Source organism: Marmota monax, unplaced genomic scaffold, assembly GCF_021218885.2.
Source record: "Marmota monax isolate L192 unplaced genomic scaffold, Marmota_monax_Labrador192_F-V1.1 WCK01_AAM20220418_F8-fsc00206, whole genome shotgun sequence".
Classification (NCBI taxonomy): Eukaryota; Metazoa; Chordata; class Mammalia; order Rodentia; family Sciuridae; genus Marmota; species Marmota monax.
The window spans coordinates 1,052,410-1,080,232 of NW_026694490.1; the positions used below are offsets into that span (position 1 = coordinate 1,052,410).

Below are 27,823 nucleotides of genomic sequence, written 5' to 3' on the forward strand. Positions count from 1 at the left end.
TTTATCTCTAGGAGGGCAGCCTGATGATCTGTCTACTCATCCCAGCCCCTTGTAGAGTCTCAGTGGTCCTAATAATGTTGAGAAATGTTCTTTCAGAGCTGGACTCAAGATAGTAGTGTCAGAGGTCCCAACCAAATGAGGGGCGGGGACAATTGTGGGGGTGGAATAAGGACAGCAGCAGGGAACCAGATACCATGCTGCTGAGAAGAAGAAAAAAAAGACATTGGTTTAAGTCAGGAAACAAAAAAAGGGAACTGAGTGGCTGTGAAAGGGTGGGGTTTGCTCAGACTGTCCTTCCTCTCTGGACTGTAAGAATATGTCTCCAGAGCCAGTGTCTTCGGAGATCGAGTGCCACCTTCCAAGTCCTGGCATCTCAATGCATCTGGGAAGCTACCTCCATTAAGTCAGGACCAAGGTGGGTCTGGGGAATGGCAGGGGCTGTACAGCAGCAGCAGCAAGTACCTCTCTTGGGACCCCTTAAGACCAGAGAGAAAGCATGGCTGATGCCATATATTTGCTGGTAGAATAGGCTGGTGGAGGGTGGGAGTGTCATCAGCACAAGGCCCTAGCAGTCTGTTCCAGTGATGAGAGGGGCTATATGGGTCCTTTCCGGAGAGGGCTGTGGGGGGAACAGGAAGAGAAAAAAGTTATCTGAGGTGATCATCTGAACAGGTAGCGAATGTTGGAAGGGAACACCTCTGCAAAACATGCTGGAAAAGAGATATTGCAGTTGGCAGTAAGGTTAAAAAAAAAAAAAAAAAAAAAAAAACTTTGGTCAAATATCACTTGAAGACTTCAAATATATATTGGGTCAATGAGGCCCTTAGATGAAATTCTAAGAGGCAACCTATCTAGGAAAATGGTAAATGCTCACATGCACAATAGGCAGTGCAAGCTGGGGAAAGGCCCTGGCTAGACTAAGGTGCTAAGCTACAAGCCTTGGTCTGCATCAAGCCAAATATCGCCAGGATCAGATCTGGCTGGTTGAAAGGATTGTGTGGATGCTGTACCAACCTCATGGTAATAGTGGATAAGAGACTGGACCAGAATAAAGCAGCCTCCACCTCAGCCCAGGCAGTGTGGCCAACCCTGAAGATCATGGTGAAGATTTATCTTCCTACCATTGCCTACCATGTGCACAGCGTACTTTTCTCCTGTCTTGATTATTTATCCTCTCATTTCCTCTCCATTTCTCCTTTCCTTCTTCTTCTCTTCCTTTCTCTACCTTTATTCCCTCTTCTTTACATCCTCCTTTATTTTATTCATCACCATATCCCTGATGTAGAGTCAGCACTTAATAAATAATCGTTGAATTGAATTGAATTTTACTTGCCCCTTTCTCCTCTGGCTCTTTACCATCCCCCCCTTTTGCCTAGTACCCTTCCTACTGACTTATTGGAAGTAGTTAATGTATAAATAAATGTAAATACATTAAAACAGGGCCTGATAATAATAAGTACTCTATCTCAGCATTTGCTATTATTTTTATTATGCCTAGGGCCTGCCAATGTCTTCACAAATCATATCCAGAGCAAGTAGTTTAGCATTTAGAATAAAAGGTATTGCTGACCCTGATCAAGACATTCTTGGAGGGGTTGTCAGACCTCCAAATGGAATCACAATTTCCTGGCTACCCAGTTCTCAAAGACAAAAAATTCCATGTGTGCATTTCCAGAGACAGGACAGCAGCAAAGTCCAAAGGCTGGGGTAGGGGAGTTTATACAGCTCAGGGGATGTCTTCTTTGCTGTTAGTTGTGTATTAGTTCTGCTCCTTCTCTCATTTTGTATGCCAAGCCTCTGAAGCAAGAGTGCTACATCCTCTCTGGAGTCTCAGTTATTTGATAAAAGTGTCACCCTCAAAATAAGCCATAAAATATAGATATTTGTGGAAACTTAAAGCATTACACCTAAACAATATTTCTTAGGGCCTGCCCTATCTACTCTATTCTGGCCCCTTTATATTCATGCTAAACTACTGCTTGTGTTAAAGTCTAAATTCCAGTTGTGTATGGCTATTGGGGTTTTTGCTTAGAATCCTTTGTAAATTCCTTATGGTAAGAACTAGTGTAACTTTCCATCCACTTCTAGGGTATTCGTGCAGTTTTAAATTATCACTATGATTTATTATTTCCATTCAAGCAAATTTCCTATATAGTTTCCTTTCAGTGGACTAGACCATACCAGGAAGTCGCTTAGATATAAGGGGAAGATATGGCTTTTGAAAACCAGTTTGGTTGTTCTCCAAAGAGTCATCAGATACCTGATACTTTTCCCTCAGTAATGCTGAGATCTGATTGCTAACTTCTGAGAATAAGGGAGAACTAGGTTTTTCAGTGAGGCAGTACACAATAAGAAGATAGAGACCTCAACTCCAAAGCTGCTTCGTTATGCATGAAGCCATCAAGGGGGAGGGGAAGGTAGAACTCCTCTGAGGACCCTGAAACAATTGGGCCACGTGTGACTTTCAGTTTCTATGGAGATTCATGTTCAGTGACTGTGGGGGATTTGAGAGCATTACAAACCTAGAAGCTTTAATCCCACACTTTCATCCCCACTCTTTGAAAGCCCTCACCATAAACCTCCGTGAAATGAAAATAAACTACAGTCTAATAACTGTATGGAAATTCTAGACTCAGGAGTAATTAAATTGTAGATAGGTGTAAGATTGGAATATACTAGAACTGGAGATGATTGACTTAATGAAAAAAACAAGTTAGTCTGCTATAAAATCAAAATTTAAAAAGTGATTGCAAATGGAGCAGAAAAGAGATAAGGATGGGGGGCTGGGAATATAGCTTAGCTGGTAGGGTGCTTCCTCACATACACAAGGCCCTGGGTTCAATCCCCAGCACCACATACAAAAAAAAAAAAAATGAATGTTTGCTGGGCACGGTGGTGTATGCCTTTAATTCTAGCAGCTCAGGAGGCTGAGGCAGGAGGATTGCAAGTTCAAAGCCAACCTCAGCAAAAGCAAGGCACTAAGCTACTCAGTGAGACCCTGTCTCTAAATAAAATACAAAATAGGGCTGGAGATGTGGCTCAGTGGTCAAGTTCCTCTGAGTTCAATCCCCGGTACCCCCCGCCTCCCAAAAAGAAACAGATCTTATTTAGAAACAGATATGTTGAATAGATGATGGATAGATAGATTTTTTTTAAAAACAAGCAAATCATAAATAGTATGTGCGATGATTTCAAATATAATAAGAAAATGCACAGAAAAAAATATAAAGAAATATGCCAAGAGATTATTGCATCTGGATAATAAGCTGATAATTGATTTTTTTTTCTTTTTAATACTCCTGTGCTTGAAACTTGTCTATAATGAATGTATTATTTTGATATGGAAGGACAAACAAATAAAATGTTTAAACCAGCTGGGTGTGGTGGTTTTCACCATAATCCCAGCAAGTTGGAAGGCTGAAGCATGAGGATCACAAGTTCGAGGTCAGCCTGGATAACTTAGCAAGAGCTTGTCTCAAAATAAAAATAAATAAAAAAGGCTAGGGATGTAACTCAGTGGTAGAGTGACCCAGTTCTATATCCAACATGCCACAATACACACACACACACACACACACACACACGTTTAAACTAAAGAAAACAAAAATAAACTGGGGGATAAAAAGGCCAAAGAGGCACACAAGATGGAATACCCTAGCAGTGACCCTTAGTACAGAGGGACAAAACTGAAAGTATGACATCAATCTGACACTGACTGTAAACTTGTGGATTGAGTGTCTGTCTCTTCTTCCAGGATCACTTGCCCAGAAGCTATTGTTTCTAGTGCAGGGTAAAAGAGATGATGAATCACTGAGATTAAGAAATTTCCAAAACAACAGAATAAAAATGTAAAATGTCAACAACATAAAATGGTATGGAAAGAATCAGAACCCCCAGACCTGTTGGAAATGACTATTGCAGATCAGAACTTTCCTGGTTAGCATGCAGCCCCAAATCTAACATAATGTCAAGCAACAGGAGAATGGGAAAAATGGACTGTATTCACCAGAAATATTTTATGTGCATAAAAATTAATTTAAATGAGCTGGGTGCAATAACCCACACCTGTAATCCCAGCATTTCAGGAGGCTAACACAGGAAGATCACAAGGCCAGCCTCAGCAACTTAGTGAGATCCTGTCTTACAATAAAAAATAAAAGGGTTGGGGATGTAGCTTAGTGGTGGAGTGCCCTGGGTTCAATCCCCAGCAACCCTCCTCCTCCAAAAAAAAAAAAAAAAGAATTAAAATGTGTGAATTAGAACTACATGATATAAATAAATCATAAAACTTTATATTGAGAAAAGAAGACAAGTGATGGAGAATACATACCATTTAGATATAAAATTTAAAACAGAAACCAATACTAAATATCTTTTGTGGATACGTACACATGTAGTAATAATATAAAAACATGCCTAAGTATGACAAACATAAATTCAATATATTGCAAACCTAGGTATGACAAACAATATTCAATATATTGCATGATATAGCAGGGGTATAGATGGTAAGTTTAGACAAGTCATGTAATCTCTCTGAGTCTCGGATTTCTTATCTGTTTGTTGTGAAGAATAAATGAAATAACACATGTGAAATGTCTGTCAGGGGCTAGGGAGTTGCAGATGCAGAGCTTGCCTGCTGTGTACAAGGCCCTTGGCTCAATCTCCAGCATTGCAAAAATATAAATAAATAAAAACAAAATAAAATGCCTGACAGGTAGATGGCGCTCAGAGAAATAGGAGTTCTGTTCCATCCCTCTACAGAGAGAAAGGGAATGACCAGAATCTTTCTGGCCAATTAAGTATACTTTAAAAGAAAAATAAAGAGAAAACATTGCTTCTTGGAAATTCTAATTAAGTAGTTATTTGAAGTACTATTGTACTAGATATTTCTAACTATCCTCTCATGGACTCTCCCAATCATAAGCAGGCTATGTAAGTTTTGGAATTTTACTCTAGTGTTGTCCTTAATAGTGTTTTCTCTTATAAGCAAGATAATAGCCAATGATGGTTTAGTTTACTGATTGTGTAACTGCCATTTATATTAATTCCTTGGTATAGGGCAGTTATATGATGGCTGAACTCATATTTTAATAAGCTTTGTCTTTCTGAATTCTGTTGCAAAAGGTGGCTATGTGAAAATCCTTGCATTTGTAGTTTTTTTAAAATCACAATACCTTTATTTTATTTATTTTTATGTGGGGCTGAGGATCAAACCCAGGGCTTCACACCTGCTAGGTGAGTGCTCTACCTCTGAGCCCCAGCCCGCATTTGTAGTTTAATACAAAGAACATTGCAAGGTGTTGTGGAGTATGTCTGTAATCCCAGCAGCTGGGGAGGCTGAGGCAGGAGGAGCACAATTTCAAAGCCAGCTTTAGAAACTTAGTAAGGCCATAAACAACTCAGTGAGATCCTGTCTCTAAATAAAATATAAAAAGGGGCTGGGGATGTGGTTCAGTGGTTAACTGCCTCTGGGTTCAATCCCTGGTACAAAACAAACAAAACATTATCACACTGATGGGGCTAGGGTTTTGGCTTGCCTAGCATAAGTGAGGCAGTGGGTTCGATCTCAGCACCACATAAAAAAATAAATAAACAAAATAAAGGTATTGTGTCCACCTACAACTAAAAAAGAAATTCTAAAAAAAGCCATTATAACTCTGATACTGATACTCTATGCTTTAAAGAATTTTGTCTTTCTCCTCTGTCTCCTCTTTTTTTCTCTATATTAACAACCATGTGTGTGTGTATGTGTGTGTGTGTGTGTGTGTGTGTGTATGAGACATTATGTCACCTCCATTTCCATCTCACCTCACACCCCTTGAATGAGGTTCAGGGTAAGCCCTACTATGCATAATTTATGGTCAAATTGACTGTACACTGCTAATATTTTAGAGGAAAAAAACTGGGACCTTCCACAATGAGTACCCATGGATGCTCTGCCTTCTAATGCAAAACCAACCATCCAGAAGACATAAAGATGGACATTTATATTTTTACATTATTGGTTGATGGACTGGTGGTGCCTACAGAAGAACTACCACACTTTCAAGCTACATGACTCTGTACTAAATCACAAGGGATAGGAGAAAAGTATCCAAAGAAGGAGATACCAAACCATGGAAACCCCAGTAATACTCTGGTTCAGTGATCTAGATGTTGATGCCATTTCACTTCTTTCTCAGAGGGATGATAGCTAGTGAAAAGCTTACTTACTTCCTCATACTTAGACCAGCACTAAACCCTATCCCAACACAGACATTTGAGATGGAAGGCTTCCTCTTGTACAAACCGGATTTATTCTAAAAAAGAAAAAGATAAAAGGTAGCATCCAGAAGGACCTGTCTTAGAGGAAATAAGAGCAGAAGCTGAGACTAAAGCAGATGCTGAGTCTCAGCAGGAATGTATCCATTAAGATCCTGCAAAAAAATTAAGGGTAAAATGTTAGATGTCCTTTATTTGGCTATAAGAAGCACAACTGTGGTTTGTTGGGATGATTTTGATCCCATTTGCAGTTATGCTACTCAATATTTTTAGGGTTTTATTTTGTGTTCTGTAATTTAGGTCTTTGACTGTGAAGAGGTACTTAATTATAACTCACCATGAAATAAATGTGATGGTATTATAGGGAACTCAATGAATTAGCAATTCCTGAGAATAGAGTATTATTACTTGGTCACCACTGCTTCTGGGTAAATAAAGAAACTTGAGAGGAGGACTAGTGGTTTTTTTTTTCATCACTCACTTAGTGCTCCATTTTTATGACAGTATTTTTTTCACTGTACTTTTTAAATAAAGATTTGGAATTAATAATAAGATTGTCCATAACTTTAGGTGAAGAACGGATGTAAAGTTGTTTTTTTTTTAAAGAGAGAGAGAGAAGAGAGAGAGAGAGAGAGAGAGAATTTTTTAATATTTATTTTTACCTACATCATATCACATATCTTTATTTTATTTTTATGTGGTGCTGAGGATCGAACCAAGTGCCCCGCGCATGCCAGGTGAGTGCATTACTGCTTGAGCCACATCCCCAGCCCCCTGTACAGTGTTTTATGTGAATAAAAGAAGTAGGGGCTGGGGTTATGGCTCAGTGGCAGAGTGCTTGCCTAGCACATGTGAGGCACTGGGTTCCATCCTCAGCACAACATAAAAACAAATAAATAAAGTAAAGGTATTGTGTCAGTCTACAACTAAAAACAATTTTTTAAAAATCATTTTAAAAAACAATTGGTAGATTTGAGGGACTTCCTTTGCTTTTTTTATATTTCATGTACCTGAACTGAATCTTTCTGGAATATTGAACTTTTGGGAAGGTTAACCACATTATTGTTCATAAATGAACACTGCTCGCTTCCATGCCACTAGGACGGTTGCATTACTTTTGCATGATGCTGTCTAAAATAACTAAGGAAAAAGGGGGGAAAAACCAAAAGAGAAAACACAACTGTTCCTCCACCAAAAAAATCTGTGTTTTCAACTTGAGAATAAAGTATCTACCTTTTGTAACTCAATCAGTGGGTAACGCACAAAGTCTGTTGGGTGACAGCATGTATACACAACTACAGGTATACTCTCCATGTCCTTATTAGACTCCTTGGTTGACAGACCCTAGTGGAACAATATTTGAAAAATTATACTCACTATCTAGGAAACTTGGAACCAAAAGGCCACTATCTGCCTCCATGGAGTTCTGGAACTTGCATTATACCTTTTGGGAACATTAGGGTCAACAGCTGCACAGAGACTTTTGCTGTTCACAAATTCTATACACATCATAAAAAGGTGACTAGTGTAAAGCTGCCTCTTGACATTACCAAACACACAGGTACATGTCATTTGACATCTAATGCATTCCATTGATTTATATAAGAACCCCATTTTTGTGAACTCACAATGTAAAATCAACCCCCCCCCCAATTCAGTGTGCATCTATTATTCCTGAGGATTGACAGACCTTAGGGACTGTGTAAGGAGGGTATTAAGGTGGAAATAAGCCTCTTTGCTAGTAATGCATACTTTTGTTCCATTTGCAATAGATAGCTAGGCTGAGGGGGAACCAGGAGGGATGAGAATTAATGCACTGGAATCTCAAGAACTTTCATTATCAACAGCACACAAGTGAGCCCCAGAAAGAAGAAGTGATGGCTGCAGTGATACTGGAGAGCATCTTTTTGAAGCGCTCACAGCAAAAAAAGAAAACATCGCCTTTAAACTTCAAGAAGCGTCTCTTTCTCTTGACTATGCACAAACTTTCCTACTATGAGTATGACTTTGAACGTGGGGTAAGTTTCTCAGCTGTGAAGCCTGAGTTTCAAGATTTAAAGATCTTAGATCTTCTTTGGGGAAGTTGTGCATCTTCCTTGGTAGAAGAAGGGAGGTAGAAATGACCCATGTATATTCAAGGTCAGCAAAATATTTCCTAGATTAGAACTAGCTACAGCCCTGCTGGGACAGAAATTCAAAGGTGCTAAGAAGCCACAGGGGAAGTCTTACCATGGAATCTTGCAATCGGTGAATGCTCAACAAAGGATTCTCAAGAAGGAAATCCAAAATTTGAAAATTGCTTCATTGTTTCTTATGGCTGATACAGTCCTTAACACTACCATAATATTTGTCCTCTATCTGGTAGTCAAAAGTTAGATTAATAGATTTGGAAGGTTTTCTTTTTCCAAAATAACAGGTCCTGATATAGAGTGTGGGAGCCACCTCACCATGCTGAATGACTAGATAAGAAAATCTAGTCATCTGGTTGCTTAATCATTCTTAATCTTTCTCCATTTTCTTCCTCATTCTCTTTCTCAGAGAAGAGGCAGTAAGAAGGGTTCAATAGATGTTGAGAAGATCACCTGCGTCGAAACAGTGGTTCCTGAAAAAAATCCTCCCCCTGAAAGACAAATTCCGGTAAGAGGAGGCTAACTGATTTTGAGTTGATTTTTTTTTTAAATGTTGTTTTCTTGGGGCTGGGGATGTAGCTCAGTTGGTAGAGTGCTTGCCTTGCATGCACAAGGCCCTGGGTTCAATCCCCAGCACAATAAATAAATAAATAAATACAATGTTGTTTTCTTTTTTTCCCTCCCTGATTGCAAGAGTAATGCAAATTTATTATAGAAACTCTGGAAATATTTTAAAAGCACAAAAATAAGAAAAAATGGTACAAAATCCCATTGTCCAGCTAAAACAACTATTAACATGTTCATATACATAGAATTGCAGATGCTTTTCTCTACTAAAAATGCATAAACATACATGAATATATGTAATATATTTAGAACATAGAATCATACTATACATCTTTCCTTATAATCTACCTTTTCAATTTAACAATAAATAAGAAGCTTTTCCCAAAGACAATAATAAAAGTACCAAACATTTATGCATGGATATTATCAATGTGGTATATGCTGTTGAATAATTGGAAGAGTGTAATTACACTGTGTGTAATAATAGATTATTTAGCTGGGTGCTGTGGTGCACACCTATGATTCCAGTGACTTGGGTAGCTAAGGCAGGAAGATCACAAGTTCAAGGCCAGTCTCTGAAACTAAGAGAAACTCTCAGCAACTAAGCAAGACCCTGTCTGAAAAAAAAAAAGAATTAAAAGGACTAGGAGTCAGGTGTGGTGGTGCAGTCACAGCAACTGGGGAAGCTGAGGCAGGAGGATAGCAATTTCAAAGCCAGTTTTGTTTTGGTGCTGGGGATCGAACCAAGGGCTTCTTGCATGCTGGAAAGTGTTCTACTAAAATTAGATATTTTTAATTACATGATTTTAATGACTGCATGATGTTAGCTATCATGGATATATTATAATTTGCTTAACTAAACTTTTTTTTGATACTGGGGATTGAACACAGTGATGCTTTACCACTGAACTATACCCACTGTTCTTTTTTATTTTATTTTATAATAATAATTATTATTTGGTGCTAGGGATAGAACCCAGAGATTTTGCTACTGAGCTACATTCCTGGTCCTTTTATTTTTATTTGGTACTGGGGATTGAACCCCAGGGTGCTTAACCACTGAGCCACATCTCTAGTCCTTTTTATTTTTTAATTTTGAGACAGGGTCTCACTAAATTGCTTAGGGCCTTGCTAAGTTGCTGAGGCTGGCTTTGAACTTGCCAATTTTTCTAATGATATATTTACTGTATTCCTAGTTCTTTCAACAAGATCTTGATATAAGAATATTAATCTTTTAGCTATATATTGAGAATATTTTCCAGTTTATCATTTATCTTTGATTTTTGTTTATGGTGTTTTTGCCATACAGGAATTAAAAGTCTGTGTCATCAAATAAGTCCATCTGTTTCTTAATAACTCCATCTTTATCATTATTATTAGAAAGGATTTCCCTCTGACAAGATTATGTAAAGAGGCATTTATATTTATTATCTGTCACTCGTAATTTTCACTTTTTATATTAAGCTCTTAAATCCATCTGAAATTTACTTTGGTGTATGATGTGAAATAGCTAACTACCTAATTCCCCTCATGCATCTAATTTTAGTGGCTAGATGTCCCAGCACCAATTATTGAGAAATTTTCCTTTCCCCAATGATTTTAACTGTCTCAGGCTTTCTTGACTGAGTATGCACTGGATCCTGTGGATATGGGTTCCAACTGGGTAATAGGAATTAATTACTAAGAATTGGCATTGTCTATGTAGGAGATGCTTCTGAAGACACAGAAAAAGACTCCCAATTCCTAGCTGGGTGTGGTGATGCACAGTTGTAATCCCAGTGATTCAGGAGGCTGAGGCAGGAGGATTCCAAGTTCAAGGCCAGCATGGGTAACTTAGTGAAAACATCATCCAAAGTACATGTATGAAGACATGAATTGGTGTCAACATACTTTATATACAACCAGAGATATGAAAAATTGTGCTGTATACATGTAACAAGAATTGTAATGCATTCTGCTGTCATTTATTTTTTTTTAAATAATCAATATATAAAAAAAGAAAACCTATCTCAAAAGAAAAAAATAAAAAGGGCTGGGGATGGAGCTCAGTGGTACAGTGCCCCTGGGTCTAATCCTCAATACTGCAAAACAAACACTCCCAATACTTAAAGAAACCCAAGAAAAAGTAATGTATAAACTAATAATCATAACCATACCTTTTTCTTTCATCATAGAGAAGGGGTGAAGAGTCCAGTGAAATGGAACAGATTTCAATCATTGAAAGATTTCCTTACCCTTTCCAGGTGAGTTATTTTCCCTCATCAACTCTGGGAAGGACTTTGCAATGTAGTTGGTAGGGATGGGGTGCAGGCCAGATGGAAATATACTAAATCCCAGTCTATTGAAATTGAAGTGAACAAGGAGGCTGTGCTACTAAACCAGGCCCATTTGCCCACTGCACAGTGTGCTAATCACTTAAACAAGGAGTTTTGCAAAAGATCTTATTTTCAAATATGGAGGTGGGAGACCCAAGTCTCAAATCTGCTTCTACAACAGGTTTAGGGATATTTATGGAGTAGAGATACAGGGTGGTTGGAAGTGAAGCAATCAGTAGTCTGCACATGTGCAATCCAACTCCATGGTTCTTCATGGGGTGCATGTTCAGAAAATGGCTGTGTAAACATGATCTGAAGGTGGAGTTTTGGGTCTCCCGATTTGGAAAGGTCACCCACTGGACCCTTGCAAAGAGTTAGTGGTTTCCACAAACATGGCCTTCCTGTTCCTGAAAAATAACCTAGGCATCCTGTCATCATGACCCACATTTCAGAGGTGTTATCTACAGCAAAGCTAGTGGGAGACTAACAGCATATAGCTCAGCTGTGTGACCTCCAGAGTTAGTGATATTTTTTAAAGCCAAATAAAAGCAAGTAACTAAGGTTGAGCACTAGGGCTCAGAGTCAGAGAAGTAAAAATTACGAAGGGTTGGTTAGTGTAAATGATAATAGACCAGTTGTGTTTGTAGACTGGTAATTGTCAAAGATAGGATTTTATACTCCCATGGAGTCTTGAAGAGTAATGCATTATTGTTTTGATGATTACATTCTTGAGAATGGGTCTCAGATCTTTAAGAGATGTTTCTGACTTGTAAAAGATACATATTTACAATTGCAAGCCCTTCTTTTAGTAAATGTTCAATGTGGCCTACAAAGCAAGTGTTTGGTTTTAGCTAGACCAAGAAATTAGACCAACAAGGGTTGAGAATATTTGTTTTGCTATTTTCCTAATCTAATATTGTTTCTTTCCATATTTACACCTCAAAAAGAATACATAGCACCAATTCTATTATGTGTGCATTGAGAAAGATGCTCTACTTGTTGAGTGAGCATTTCACTTCCTTCTGGTTCTGCCTATCTGTCTAATGGTGGTTATGTGGGTTGAAAAGACAGAAAAGAGGAGGGAAGGAGTAGTATTAGGAAGTTCAGTATGGGGAAGGTTTATTAGACTTACAAATAAACCTAAATTCTATTCTAGTGTGAAATAGCTGAAGAACCAGCCACATAGATATCTGCCTGGTAGATGGAATATAAGCCATAAAGGAGAGCAAAATTTGATCTTCAACATGGCTTGCTTATGTCCTGAAAACTCAGGCCACATGTCATGAAAATAGCAGACTCTGCAACAGTAAAAGCCAGAAAAGGAAGTGGAAAGTCTCAGGGGAGGGGGCTGTCATGGATTTCTGAGCACAGCAAGATTAACAAGCCAGAAAAAAATGCAAAAGGATCTTATTCATGTCCATGACTGTTAGAAAATCTGTAAAGGAAGGGTATTTTAGATATAATTTTTACTACCATTTGTCTTTCAAGAAGATGACATTGTTTGGATGTGCTAGTGGATAATGTTAAACAGCAGCTAATTTAAAATTAATTTATTTTGGCTTTAGAATCCATTATGTGCTGGCTATTAACTCTGAGAGTCAGAGCCAAATCTTTTATATTTCATGCATCTCCATAACACCTAGCATGATGTCTTGATCATGGTAGGCATTCAAAAATACTAATAGATGATAGTACTTAATTTATATTTTATTTTTTTAAGTAGGTTTGTGGTTCCAAATTTGATTTATTTGGGCTAGTGTTAGTGAGGGGTGGCCATTAAGTGTGTGTGTGAAAACCATGAATTAAAATTTTGCTCCATCTTGTCCACGTGAATAACCCATACGTACCAACCAAGACTTAACTGCTGAAGTCTATGTGTCCATTGCTCCAGGTTGTATATGATGAAGGGCCTCTCTATGTCTTTTCCCCAACTGAAGAACTGAGAAAGCGTTGGATTCATCAGATCAAAAATGGTGAGCATTATTTGGAAATTAAACTAGTCTTCAAAAGAAAAAGGCACAAATGGGGAAGAGAGAGAGATTGGGAGAAAGAGAAAAAGAGAGGGAGGAAGGGAGAAAGAAGAGAGGGAAAGGAGAAAGAGAAGAAGGAAAAATGAGTGGAAGGAAAGAAGAAGACAGAGGGAAGATAAGGGAGGGAAGAAGGAGGGGAAGAGAGAGAGAGAAAGCCTATATTTTGCCTCAATAGTAGTGCTACAATTGAATTTAGTATTCCATCATGTGAGTGAAAGATAACATATTAGAATAAGAGTTCCACCCAGTTCTACCACTATCTTTCTATTGCAATTTTGTAATTGCAGGCATCTCTATTTCTCTATTTATAAAAAGTCCCATTCTTTACACCAGTTACAAGGGTAGTGTGCTGTTCAATGATTACACAATATCTAGAGTTCTAATTATGAAATACATAGCTCCAAAAATTAAATAATGTGATGCATGAGAGTACTTAAAGTCAGAGTTAAAGAACCTGGTTTCAAGATCCTTCTATCACTTATAAGCTGGGTGACTTTTGGCAAGTAGGCCAGTGAACTTTTTTGAGGTTTGGTTTCTTCTCCTGAACAGAAATAACAATAATGCTTCCTATACCCACTTTCAGGGTTATCCTGAGGATCAAATGAAGCAGTAATGTATGTGAAAGCATGTGAAAAACTATAAAGCACTGTATAAGAAAGCATTATATGTCTCTTCATTGTGGTTAAATATTTCCCAAGGAACTATTTTTTTGTTTCTTGCTTTGTGAGGACTTGCACTTGAACATCATTTTAGCATTTCACGTAGCCCACACAGTGTTTTAAGATAAACTTCACTGCAAATGTTCGCAGCACAGGATGCATGAACATATATTTGTGTGTATATATAGCCACATGTCAAGTGACTAAGAGATTAACTGGTTGAGTTGACATAAGGAAAGGCTGCCTAGAGAAACAGGAAGGAGGACAGCCTGATAATGGCATGGTTGGGTTATTGCATGACAGCCCTTTGTCTTAATAAACATTTAGATTCTGATAGCGGTTGGCTATACCAGCCTTGATCACTCTCTTGAAAACAAGTATGATTGGTAGAAATTGTGATCACCAAATCTTTCAAACTGAAAAGGAAGAAAGGGATCACTTACTGAATTTTTGCTGTGTGTCAGACACTGAGCTAAATACTTTATATTCATTATCTCACTTAATTTTCACAACAACCTGGGGCAAAAAATAATAATAACTAACACTTAAGGGCACTTACTATGTACTAGGTTCTGTGTCAAGAGCTTAAAACATAATAGCACATTTAATCCTCATGATAATTTTATGAATTATGTATTATTCCCCTATTTCCAAATGAAGGAACTGAAGCTTAAACAGATTAAGCAAGTTAAGTAACTTGCTTACAAGCACATAGCTAATGAGTAGTGGATCCTGGATTCTTACTACATCCCTGGGCGTGTGCGTTCCGAAGTCTAAGTTCATTACATAGTTTTATGTTGCTTGCTTTCCAAGTCCAGAAATTCCACATGTAATTAGTTACAAAATATTCTTGAGTAAAGCTATGTTGAGTATTACAAATACCATAAGGTTCAGTTCTTGTCATATTTTGAGTTAAGGGACCTTCTTTATCCCTGGGGATACAAAGTAAGCAAACTCATCAGTAGTGTTTATTAAGATCCAGGCTCTTCTCTTAAGTTCTTTAATGTGTTACCTCACCTATTCTTCACATTAACCACATGAGGCCGTTATTTTCATCATCCCTATTTTACAGATAAGAAAACTGAGTTACAGAAAGTTTAAGTAACTTGCCCAAATACATTCAATTTGTGCTCTTTCTAAGCCAGCAACTGAGATAGGAGCTCCGGAAGGCATATATATGTGTACTTCTTTGGTTCCCTCCACAGTGCCTGATACAGTACTTTGCATACAAAAACAGATCTATAAATAGTTGTATTGATTAATTTTTCTTGGGCTCTAAATTGATAGATGACTGGGATTTAATTTGGAAATAAAAGGAAATGAGGAAGAGTAGCTGAGGGAGAAGCAAAGGAGAATAGTGTGGTGTGTCCAAGTTAGTACCTCTTTACACTTCAAATACTAATTTCAAAATTAGTCTTAGTTTAATGCAACAAATAATTTTGACTGTCAACTATATTCAAAGTATGAGTAATGACCAAGGATAAGAATATCCCGTTTGTAAGCTTTGTTTATTAACTCATATGTTAACATTGCCATGTTGATTATGCACTACTATTAAAGTTCATTAGCCAAGTAAATTTACAATAGGCTAAAACAAATATTAACACCATCATTTCAGTTGTGCCATTGGCGTGGGTAGATAAGTGTGGCTACGTGCAGTTTTGCCATCTTTTCCCTTCTGTTTCACTAAAGGCATTTTTTCCCAGTTGTTATACCTGCGTGCATGCCATGTCAAACTTGCCTGGAGTAATCTACCACAGGAGCCAAAATGTAGGCTCCCCTTCTTTTTTTAAAAAAATTTCTTTTAGTTATAGATGGACACAATATCTTTGTTTTTAGTTATTTATTTTTATGTGGTGCTAAGGATTGAACCTAGGGCCTCACATGTGTGAGGCAAGCGCTCTACCGCTGAGCTATAGCCCCAGCCATAGGCTTGCCTTCTAACAAATACCACGACTACAGGAGATTTAAATAGGCTTCCTAACAACATCAGGATAGCCCAAGTGTTAGCAATGCTAATAGTAAGTTTTCCTAGGAGCCATCAAATCCCACTCTAGTGATGCTATCTTTCTCTTGAGTAAAATGCACTGATTAGAAATCATTAATTTGAAAAAGCAACCTCGTCAGAATACATATTACCTCTGCAGGGGTATTGATCATGATGGGGCATGAGGGAGCCTTCTGAGGTGCTGGATCTGAATCAGGGTAAAACGGTTGCAGACAGTTAGGCATGCTTATAATCCTAGCTACTTGGGAGACTGAGGCAGGAGGATTGCAAGTTTAAGGTCAGCATAGGCAACTTAGCAAAACCCTGTTCAAAATTTTAAAAATGTATTTTTTTCAAAGCCTGAGGGTGTAGCTCAATAGCAGAGCTCCCCATTCCCACACACAAAAAAAAAGAAAAACAAAAGAAACAAACAAAACAAATGATTATAGACAAATGTAGCTCTCACTATATACTTTAGACCTGTGTAATTTCTCATATGTAAGTTATAACTCAATTTTAAAAGTACAGCTTAAGTTACCTCCTATTCAGCTGTCACATTTTCTCAATGATACTTTCTTTGGAAAGGTTTATCCCTGAGGACTTAGTCATAGATTCTCTCCTTCTATTTCCTTGAATATGGTAGTGGGCATTTCTATGTTACAGTGCCACAGGTATTTGTCTACACTCATTATTTCCTTCCTTCCTTCCTTCCTTCCTTCCTTCCTTCCTTCCTTCCTTCCTTCCGCTAGGGATTGAACCTGGAACCTTGCTCATGTTAAGCATGTGCTCTACCACTGAGCCACACCCCAGTTATACACTCATTCTTGAATCTTTGTTTGGTCAAGTTCAATAGAGCCTATCTTAATTGTAACTTCAACAATAAGCAAAGGCTGGCTTCACAAAAATGAACAGAAGAGTGGCATCAGCAAAACTCCCGTGACTAATATAAGGAGGAATGATTTATGCATGCCTGAAATAATTTTAGACATTATCCTGATAAACATGGATAGCAATGATCAGTACATGGAGAATGTATACCCACCATTAGTGCTTCACAGACAATACAACTGTGCATTAGTGAAACAAAAGTCTCCCCTAAACTCTCCCACTTGTGCACTCTTCTTTTGTAATCCTCCTCTAAGAAGCTGGAAATACCAGCTCTAGATTAACCAACAAAAGGGGTGGCATCTTCAAGGGACTTCAAAAGAGGCAACCATTATTGGGGAATGTAGGGAGGGTTCTAAATTGTGCTAGGGGTGGGGAAGGAAGGATGCTTTATTTCCCCTTATTAGCACGTTAGCATAGTTTAAGGATGAGGTAAGTCACTAAGCTATGCTTACTGGTGCTCAGCCCTGCAGAAAGTACAAAGGATGGGAGGGTCTTGAAACCCCTGGGTGAAGGGGACTCTCACAGCAGGAGAGGCAGAGGGTGGAGATGGTGAGAACAATCAATCCTGGAAGAGTGAAGTATCACTGACATTATTCAGAGTTGTCAGTGCCTGGTAGTAACTAAAGGCAAACAGACTTTTATTTATTTTTTTTGGTACTGAGGATTGAATGCAAGCGTGCTTAACCACTGAGCCACATCCCCAACCCTTTTTTGTATTTTATTTAGAGACAGGGTCTCACCATTTTGCTAAATTGTTGAGGCTGGCTTTGAACTTGCAATCCTCCTGCCTCAGCCTCCAGAGCCACTGGGATTATATGCATACACCATCATGCCTGGCAAGGCAGTGGCACCCCCTTCTCCACAGGAAATCTTAATTAAGCTTCTCCAGAAATCTTCACCATAATTGATCTTAGGACTATCAGCAAAAGAGTCTCTACAAAAGGGTTCAATGTAGTTAAACTTCCTATTTCCTGTTGCTCTATCTTACTTGGCCACTGGCCAGGTGCTGAATACCCTTTACTACTTTTTCACAAACATTTTTCCAATAGAGTAGTTTGTAGAAGTGTGTTTGCAAATGCAAAGTGTGATAACAAAACAAAACAAACAAAAAAAAAAAAAAAAAAAAAAAAAAAAACAAGGCCTCTGGCCTTGAGCCAGACCTTCACAGAGATGTTTACATTTCTAAGAGAAGAAGTTACTGATTGGGCTCCATGGTAACAGCTGGCAAGGGGAAGAAAGAAAGGGGAGAAGAAGCTCGCCCCTTTTCAGGCACCTTCTCAGGCACTGTCCTTGAAGGGTTAACTTGCCCAGAACAATGAAAGAAAAAGCTGCTTTTTTAAAAAAAAATTTTAAATTTATTTTTTATTATTAGTTGTTCAAAACATTACAAAGCTCTTGACATATCATATTTAATACATTTGATTCAAGCAGATTATGAGTAGAATACAACAGACACTAGTATGGCAGTATGTAAAAAAGTGTATGTGTAACCGATGTGAATCTGCATTATGTATACAGGGTAAAAATGGGAGTTCATAATCTGCTTGAAAAAGCTGCTTTTGTGTGAACTTCTGCAGACTGTGAATTTCTGAGCCCCTCCCCTTACAAGCTGGGTATTAAGTTCTGAAACTGCCTGAACTCAGGTTCAGGGGGATTGATTGATTACAGCAAAAGCTTTGCCCTCTGAACCTAGCTATAGCCAAATAAACCTGCTTCCTGTTTCCTATTCGGTGTCCTGCTTTGTCTTTCCCCTGAAACAGGTTTTATTATTGTTTTAATCTTCTTTATAGGCAATGTAACCCCTTAGAGCCTAGATTCTATCTGAACAGCTCCTCCCTTATGCCCTTTTAATGGTGAAAAAGAGTACTGAAAAGTGTGTAGGGGGGTGAGGGTAGGCAGGGGAGAGTTGTTAGAAGTCTTTAAATCCATGTTGAGAAAAGCATCAAGATGTCACCATTTGAATTTAAAATTTTGACAAGTTTTGATGTGATTACACAATCGTATTTGTATGTTGGAAAAAAAAAAAGATGTCACTGTTTTTAGAAGGTAGTACTTTTTGTTCATCTACCCGTAAAAAGCACCTGGCCACTAGAACTTCTAGGCCTCCTCCAAAGCCTTAAATGAGTGAACTGTGACTAGCAAGCTTTTAAGGACTTGACTTGTTTTCTACAGCAGAAGTTTTTGTTTTGTTTTCATTCCTGTCTTTTTTTTAAAGATTATTTGGAATTCCTCTTAGTGGTAAATGCTGAAATTTGTGTGTCTTCAAATGTCCATATTCCTAGACTAGCCTTTGTCTTTACCCTAGTCTTGGTACTACTGTTATTTAGTTGTCTTTGCTTTCCTAAATTATCTGACATTTTGATCCCTGAATGCCTTTTCTAGTTGACTTCCTGATAAGGTTCTGGAGATGCCACAGTATTTAAACAATAATGCTAATTCCTCCTATCTGCAAACCACTGTTCTCAAAGTACTTCGGCTTCTAGATATTTTTTGTCTCACAGTCATGTGAAGGAAATTGAGCTGCTGTGTTTATATATGGCAATGAGCTCAACCTACTTCAATGACCCTAGTAAGATTGGAACCATGTATATCCTAGAGGCCGACTCACCTTCATTTACCTTTGAGCTCAGCTCTGTTGAATAAACACAAGAAGCCTAATACTGGAAGTTCTCTCTAAGGCAAATATCCCTAAAAGATCACCCAGGAACTGGGAAATTGGTGTGTTAAAAAATGGAGGTGAGAGTTTGGTTTCCACACATCCTATTGTTTCCCTCATCTGAAAAACATACCATAGTCAACACCTGCCTTAGAGGAAGATTATAATGGCTGCTGGGAAAGCATAGATAATATTTTTGTTGTTGAGCTCTGGTGTCACCAGATATTCTTATCATGTTGGTGGAGATACTCACCATGGCAGATCCCTGAAGATAACTGCATGAGAGCTGTTTGGGGGCCAGGGCACATGGGCAGGCAGGACAGTCATGTGAGCCAACTGGTATATGGTCTGCTTTCCTTCAGGCTGTCTGATGAGGGGTAGGTATTTGAAGCTCACCACTAAGCTCAAAGAGGAAAATGTGCAAGTTGTGAATTCTGCATATCAGATATGATCTCTCTTCCTTCTCTCCTGCTACAGTAATCCGATACAACAGTGATCTGGTACAGAAATACCACCCTTGCTTCTGGATCGATGGACAGTATCTTTGCTGCTCTCAGACAGCCAAAAATGCCATGGGCTGCCAAATATTGGAGAACAGGAATGGAAGTAAGAGATCTGATCAGTAAAGTTTCTCCTTCTCTTCCCCATCTCTCCCATCCCAGTGCTGGGTATAGAACCAGGGCCTCACACACACTAGGCAAGCACTCTGTCCCCAGTGAGCAATATCCCCAGGTCAATTTCTTCCTCATTTGATAGAGATATGGATATGTAGATAACCACTACACTCCCAAGGGTTCATTGAACCCAAGAACACAGCATAAATTTGTATATTTTGGCCACTGCAAAAGAAAGTTTGGGTGAAGGGATTAGTGATGGCTAAAATCCAAATGGTAATCTGCTCTTTAAGACATGTGACCTGGAACCCATACACTTTTTCTAATTTGCCTAAAGGTTCTGTGTACAACAGCAAAATCTCTGGTGAAATCTGTCCCTTGGCGCTTTCCTAAAATGCATTTCATATCATTTCTGGCTTCTTGTTTTACAGGCTTAAAACCTGGGAGTTCTCACCGAAAGACAAAAAAGCCTCTTCCCCCCACACCAGAGGAGGACCAGGTATAGAGGAAATTACATATTGCTACTGCTTAAATGGAAATTTATAGGCAAACACTGAAAATACACCAGTCTTAGAAGTCCCTAGAACTTGGTAGTGTGAACTGGCATTCTTTTTTTTTTTTTTTTTTTCCTTTTTGGTACTGGGGACTGAACTTACGGGCACTAGACCACTGAGCCACATCCCTAGCCCTATTTTGTATTTTACTTAGAGACAGGGTCTCTCACTGAGTTGCTTAGAACCTCACTTTTGCTGAGGCTGGCTTTGAACTCGTGATATTTCTGTCTCAGCCTCCAGAGCCACTGGGATTACAGGCAAGCGCCACTATGCCCCACTTAACTGGCGTTCTTGCTGAGACAGGATTTATACTTCTACTTAAGACTTCCTCTCCAATTAAAAGATAGAGGGCCATAGGTAGTTCTAGGCAACCACTTAATTCAATCATCTGTTTAAGCATTTTTAAGTACAATTTATTTTTATTTTTTAATGAAAATAATTTTCAAAAATACAATAAACTTTAAAGAATTTAGCACTGAACACCCCTATATCCAACTTCTAGATTCTACCACTAATATTTTAGTCAATTTTTTAATTCATTCTTTTTAGAGATATGTGACAGTAAAGTGTATTTTGACATATTATACATAGAGTATAACTTATTCTAATTAGGATCCCATTCTTGCAGTTGTACAGGATGTGGAGTTTCACTGGTTTTGTATTCATATATGAACACAGGAAAGTCATGTCCAATTCATTCTTTCTTTCTTATTCCCTTCCCCCCTTCCCTTCAATCCCCTTTGTCTAATTAAATGAACTTCCATTCTCCCCCATCCTTGTTGAGGGTTAGCATCCATATATCAGACAGAATATTTGACATTTGGTTTGGGGGGATGGGATTATTTCACTTAGCATGATAGCCTCCAGTTCCATCCATTTACTTGAAAATGCCATAATTTCATTCTTCTTTGAGGCTAAGTAATATTCCATTGGGTAAGTATACCACATTTTCTTTATCCATTCATCTGTTGAAGGGCATCTAAGTTGGTTCCATAGTTTGGCTATTGTGAATTCAGCTGCTATAAACATTGGTGTGGCTGCATCACTGTAGTATGCTGATTTTAAATCCTTTGGGTATAAACCGAGAAGTGTGATAACTAGGTCAAATGGTACTTCCATCCCAAGTTTTCTGAGGAATCTCCATACTGCTTTCCAGAGTAGTTGCACCAATTTGCAGTCCCACCAGCAATGTATGAGTGAACCTTTTGCCCCACATTGTCACCAAAATTCATTGACTAATATTTTACTTTAAAACTTTATTTTTTGTTCCTTCTTAAGATCTAGAAATCTCTTTGTCATATATTATAAGGAGGACAGTTATGCTCATTTTACAAAAAAGGAAACAGAGGTTCAGAGCCACTTAGTAGATCCATGTACTAGTTCAGTGCCAAGTAGGTTCCCTGATGTTGGCTGTGCATGTTTTTTTCTGAGAAGCTTTAAAAATACTGATGCCTGAAACCAAGTCCCAGAAATTTTAATATAGTTGGTATGTGTAAAACTGCCTAGGCATTGGGATTATTAAAGACTCCCTAGGTGATCTTCATGTGTACCCAGGTTGAGAAGCCCTACATGGGTGCTTAAAAGTGGTTGTGGAATGAATGCAGAGTAAAGTTTTTATTATGCCTAATTTGGGTTAGAATGGTGTCTCTAGTAAACCAGAGAATTGGGAGAAAAGAGAATGCTTAATTAGCCAACTCCACCCCCTATTTTTTCCTACCTATAAAGATCTTGAAAAAGCCACTGCCCCCTGAGCCAACAGCAGCACCAGTCTCCCCGGGAGAGCTCAAAAAGGTTGTGGCCCTTTATGATTATATGCCAATGAATGCAAATGACCTACAGCTGAGGAAGGGTGATGAGTATTTTATCCTGGAGGAGAGCAACCTACCATGGTGGCGAGCACGAGATAAAAATGGGTGAGTTCATGCCATCCCTTCCTATGTCTGTGCCTGACTTGACCACTACATATGCATGCAAAGTGCTGTAGCTTAATTCCCTTCAGCATCCTCATCAGAGATTGTTCTTCTCACATCAAACTGAATATACTCCCAAGTACTTCCCAATGTACAGCTCCACATGTGGCCTCTGTCACCTCTTGGAGTCTCCGTTGTCATACATATAACCAATACCACATGTTCAAAAGCTCCACCCTTTACTGGCCTAACCATGCATCAGATACATGGTCCTTTTTGAGGGAGGGCCATGATCTCTCTCTCTCTCTGTTTCCATTTGAGATTGATCTGAGCTTGGGGGTACAGGCATATAAATCTGTCTAAAGATGGGAAAGTGCTGGATGATCTACCACACTGTCTCCTCTACAGGCAGGAAGGCTACATTCCTAGCAATTACGTCACTGAAGCAGAAGACTCCATAGAAATGTATGAGTGAGTATGCTTACATGCCCACGACACAATCTTCCAGAGGTACAAAATAAAGTCTATGCTCCTTTTATACTTTCAACAAATATTTTTATTTCAAGGCACATATTAAAATTAGTTACAGCTGGGTCAAATGGTGCCACCCCAAGATTGTGCTGAGTTTTACTGTGACCCCAGTGTTCTCAGCTTATGAATGCTGGAGAGGTTTCCACACTCCCAAATCCAGAAGAATCACACTCAAAGGAGACTTGACAACCTGATTAGAAAGGATATCACTTGAAAGGATAAAAATGCCAAATTTGTGCTGACATCCTCATCATAGAAGTGGACTGTCCTTGAATGACATAGTCTCGGATCTTGTCCCTGAAAACCCTGCTTCCTTTCTTTGCCCTCTACTTTTCATTTCAGTGCCAATCTGGGCGTTGGAAAGGGATACAATGTACAATCTGCATGATAGGGTCTCCCTAAATAGGGTTTGAATGAATCAATTGCATCATACACATGGATGAATTTGGAGCTCTAACCTCTGAGTCACTAAACATGGCTCAGAGCCACTCAAAAACTCTCTCCCTTCACAGGTGGTATTCCAAACACATGACTCGGAGTCAAGCTGAGCAACTACTAAAGCAAGAGGTAAGTGTGGACCACAAGCTAATGACATTCTCTGTACATAATGAACAAGGATCCTGAATTAAGGGCCTATTCTGCCCATCACCTTCAGATAATACAGAGTCAAGGTGGCCTTCATCTGGGCTCCCAATTACACTTTTCAGTATTAAAAGCAAGGTGGCAAGACTGGGTGCAATGTTTCATGTCTGTAATTCCAGCAACTAAAGATGTTGAGGTAGGAGGATGGCAAGTTTGAGGCTAGTCTCAGCAAGTTAGTGAGACCCTCAGCAACTAAGCAAGGTCCTATCTAAAAATAAAAAGGATTGGGAATGTAGCTCAGTGGCAAAGTTTCCCTGGGTTCAATCATCAGTTACAAAATAACAATAAATAAATAAGCAAACAAGCAATCAAGGAGGTTGAAGCTCAAGCATGGAACTTGACAGTGAAATCACAGGTTGTTCTATTTTCTCTCAGGTTTGGGCAGGTGGGTTCAAGTGTGAGCACCACTCCCTCCTACAGTCAGCTTCATTTTTATTGTTTCAGGGGAAAGAAGGAGGTTTCATTGTCAGAGACTCCAGCAAAGCTGGAAAATATACTGTGTCTGTGTTTGCTAAATCTACAGGGTGAGTGCTATTCCAGGACCCTTGGGATTAAAGATCAGGGTGCCCTCCTAGCAGCTCCTTAATGGTGTGCCTATCCCATTTCTTCTGTCCCCTAAAGTCAAACTCATCTTACTTCACTTTTTGGGTCCTTCCAATCCTTGTGCCCAGTTACTGACTATCCACTTCTTCAGGGACCCTCAAGGGGTGATACGCCATTATGTTGTGTGTTCCACACCTCAGAGCCAGTATTACCTGGCTGAGAAACACCTTTTCAGCACCATTCCTGAGCTCATTAATTACCATCAGCATAATTCTGCCGGTGAGTACCAGTGCAACTGAGAAGGGTGTTATAAACACTAGAAGCAATTCAGGACTAAGTGGTGAGAGAAAGAATATACCTCATGGGGCAGTGTGGATTAGGTGTAAAAATAAACCTCTGTGAGATGAGTAGGACTCTAGTCAAGAGGTGGTCACATTTTACATCCAATAGGGGAGGAATTATTTGGTTATTGATGCTTGGTGCTAGACAAGACACAGAAGAGGCTAATGAATAAATAGTCAGCAAGTATACATTAACAATTATTCAAGTTCCTACATGTACTCAGCAAGTTCCTATGTTCTAGAAGAGAACAAAGGAAAATTCATAGTTGAAGTCTTTGTCCTAAAAGAACATACAGATTAGATAATATCAGAATACAGTTTCTAAGTAGTGTAGAAATTATAAATATTGAGAAATTAGTAAGGTATGAATACATGGGAAAAGATTCATTGAGAAGGTAGGATGTGAATTAAGTCTGGCTGGAAGGTGGGAATACATTTAATAAGGGGTGTATTTCAATTAGTATTTTTTCTCCATTGTCCCTGAAAACTCTTTTGTGAGAGGAAAAACTTCCAGAAAAATGTGGGTTCATAGAGATCTTTTAGGATTCAAAATGTACTAGAAGGATGCACATTGGAAGTATGAGGCTTAAAGTGAGGATGTCCAACCCACCTTACCCCCATGGTGAATCAAAAGCATGACCCCTCTGTATCTTTCAGGACTCATATCTAGGCTGAAATATCCAGTGTCTCAGAAAAACAAGAATGCACCTTCCACTGCAGGCCTGGGCTACGGTAACTGCTTATTTATGTAGGGTAGTGGGGCTGGCTAGTTGCAAGACTACCTTTGCAGAGCTTGCCTTAGAGAGCGTCCTTTGAGGTCTGCTGTTCTGCACCAGCTGCCTCAAGGTCAAAAGAGCCAGTTATTTAATGATTTTTCTCCCTCTAGTGGTTCATACGGGTACTGCAGAATATAGATCATTCATAAAAGGATTTGAAGTTTAGGGTCTTTTGTCATTTAATTGTGGTAAAATTTTTCAGCATCATTCCTGAGTTTGTTAATTACCATAATACAAATAATAATATAGGGCTTTGGGAATATTTTTAGTCTATTTTCCCTTATGATTAACTTCCACCTAAAATTCCCATACTCCTCTAATAACCCTCTGCCCCTGAGATTTACCTGAGTAAATGTGGATTAGTACTTCTAAGCATTTCCCATTTACTGTTTTTCCTATTTTTACCCTAGTAAGCCTTTATATATGTTGTATGAATTATATATACATGACCCCCATAGAATCACACCAAGACTTTGTTGTTAGGATCATGGGAAATCGATCCAAAGGACCTGACTTTCTTGAAGGAGCTTGGAACTGGACAATTTGGAGTAGTAAAGTATGGGAAATGGAGAGGTCAGTATGATGTGGCCATCAAGATGATCAAAGAAGGCTCCATGTCTGAAGATGAGTTCATTGAAGAAGCCAAAGTCATGATGTGAGTTACAACCTAAATTCAACTCTTAATTCAGTTGCTGAAGTCTAAGAATTATTAGGAAAACCCACCATGGTCCAAGGTGTCTTACAGTGATAGAGATTTGGGATCATGGCCTGAGGTCAACCCATGATTGCTGGGAATCATAACTGCTAAGGTAATCATTTCTCTGCCTTAGATACTGTTTGAGAATAGTGTTGATCATGAGTGTGTATCATCTCAGTAGCATTTCGGGATAGATGTAGAAAGTGAGACTTTCAAAGAAAAGATGATTCTAATTTAGCCTGAGTGATTTTTCAACCCTGGATTTATTTCCTGTTCAATTGCTAGGCTCCAAATCCCTGTGCACCCCATATATTAGACACTTCTGGGGTTTGAGTTGGAAAGGAAATAAGTAAACTTGCTATTATGCTACCTTACCTAATTATCTATCCTAGGCCAAACCCTTCCCTCCCCAGCCCCATTATGACTAGTATGCAGAGCCAAAAGGGGAGGACTAGTTCCTTGCCTCTTCTATAGGAATCTTTCCCATGAGAAGCTGGTGCAGTTGTATGGCGTCTGCACCAAACAACGCCCCATCTTCATCATCACTGAGTACATGGCCAATGGCTGCCTCCTGAACTACCTGAGGGAGATGCGCCACCGCTTCCAGACTCAGCAGCTGCTGGAGATGTGCAAAGATGTCTGTGAAGCCATGGAATACCTGGAGTCAAAGCAGTTCCTTCACCGAGACCTGGTGAGACATCAGAAGGATTGGCCCAGGATCAAGGGGTTGGAAGTAGCCATGGAAGATATACTGTGCATTGTTAAGGAGGGTTGCTGGTGCCAGCATTTCAGTTATATCTAGAAAACACTACAAGTTAGGTATGCCTCTACCTAGTGGTTAGCTAGTCTAGAATCTCCAGCCTCAACTCCATGAGGCTGGCTATGGTGAGAGCTAGGCAGCCACTCACCCCAGCTTCTTGCCATGTAAGAGGAAGTGGTCATTGGCCAATGAGGAAGTCCTTCTTTGGCCATTCTAGACTTGTAGCAGAAGGGCAATCCTGTGCTTCCCAATTGGACTGCTCCTGGCATGGAATCACCATTTACTTAGAGCGGAGTTAAAAACTGGGGGCTCATGGCTGCATTTGCCCACATGGTGTTTTAAAATTGTCTTAGAATAGTTAGTAAAAACTTTAATATAAACATATCATATTAAAAAATTGGACTCCAAGTGCAATGGCACATGCCTATAATTCTGGAGACTTGGGAGGCTAAGGCAGGAGGATTGCAAACTCAAGGATAGCCTGGGCAAGTTAGTGAGACCCTGTCTCAAAAAAAAAAAAAAAATTAAAAGGGCTGGGAATGTATCTCAGTGGTAAAGTGCCCCTGGCTTCAATACTCAGTACTTCAAAAACAAAATAACAAAGAAATTGGGCTGGGGATGTGGCTCAAGCGGTAGCGTGCTCGCCTGGCATGTGCACAGTGTTGGGTTCGATCCTCAGCACCACATACAAATAAAGATGTTGTGTCTGCCGAAAAAACTAAAGAAAAATAAATATTAAATTCTCTCTATCTCTTTTTAAAAAAAGAAAAAAAAAACAGAAATAAAAAAAATAAAACCAGGAATTTCCAGCTTCTCTTGGGAATCTAGGTCATTTTGAAATACTGGGCCCGCATTCTCACAGACAATTGGATAACATTCATTGATAACACTGAGTCAGTTGGCGCTGAGCAGCTGCCTCCTTTAGATCAGGCTATCTATTTCCTGCAATCTCCACTTACC

The 27,823-nt window shown here is 39.0% G+C and overlaps 1 protein-coding gene across 1 annotated transcript in view; it reads left to right on the forward strand.

The window, feature by feature from the left end:
• Nucleotides 1-258: 258 nt before the first annotated feature.
• The window catches only part of Btk (Bruton tyrosine kinase), a 32,377-nt gene continuing 4,812 nt past the window's right edge, over nt 259-27,823 (forward strand). Inside the window, exons 1-15 of the mRNA XM_046419188.2 lie at nt 259-415; nt 8,112-8,282; nt 8,803-8,901; nt 11,135-11,203; nt 13,167-13,248; nt 19,973-20,101; nt 20,541-20,608; nt 22,389-22,576; nt 22,982-23,044; nt 23,617-23,671; nt 24,191-24,270; nt 24,441-24,568; nt 25,288-25,362; nt 25,890-26,061; nt 26,578-26,794. Coding sequence (XP_046275144.1) covers nt 8,142-8,282; nt 8,803-8,901; nt 11,135-11,203; nt 13,167-13,248; nt 19,973-20,101; nt 20,541-20,608; nt 22,389-22,576; nt 22,982-23,044; nt 23,617-23,671; nt 24,191-24,270; nt 24,441-24,568; nt 25,288-25,362; nt 25,890-26,061; nt 26,578-26,794 — 1,566 coding nt within the window. The 5' untranslated portion in view covers nt 259-415; nt 8,112-8,141. The remainder of the gene's footprint in view (nt 416-8,111; nt 8,283-8,802; nt 8,902-11,134; nt 11,204-13,166; nt 13,249-19,972; nt 20,102-20,540; nt 20,609-22,388; nt 22,577-22,981; nt 23,045-23,616; nt 23,672-24,190; nt 24,271-24,440; nt 24,569-25,287; nt 25,363-25,889; nt 26,062-26,577; nt 26,795-27,823) is intronic.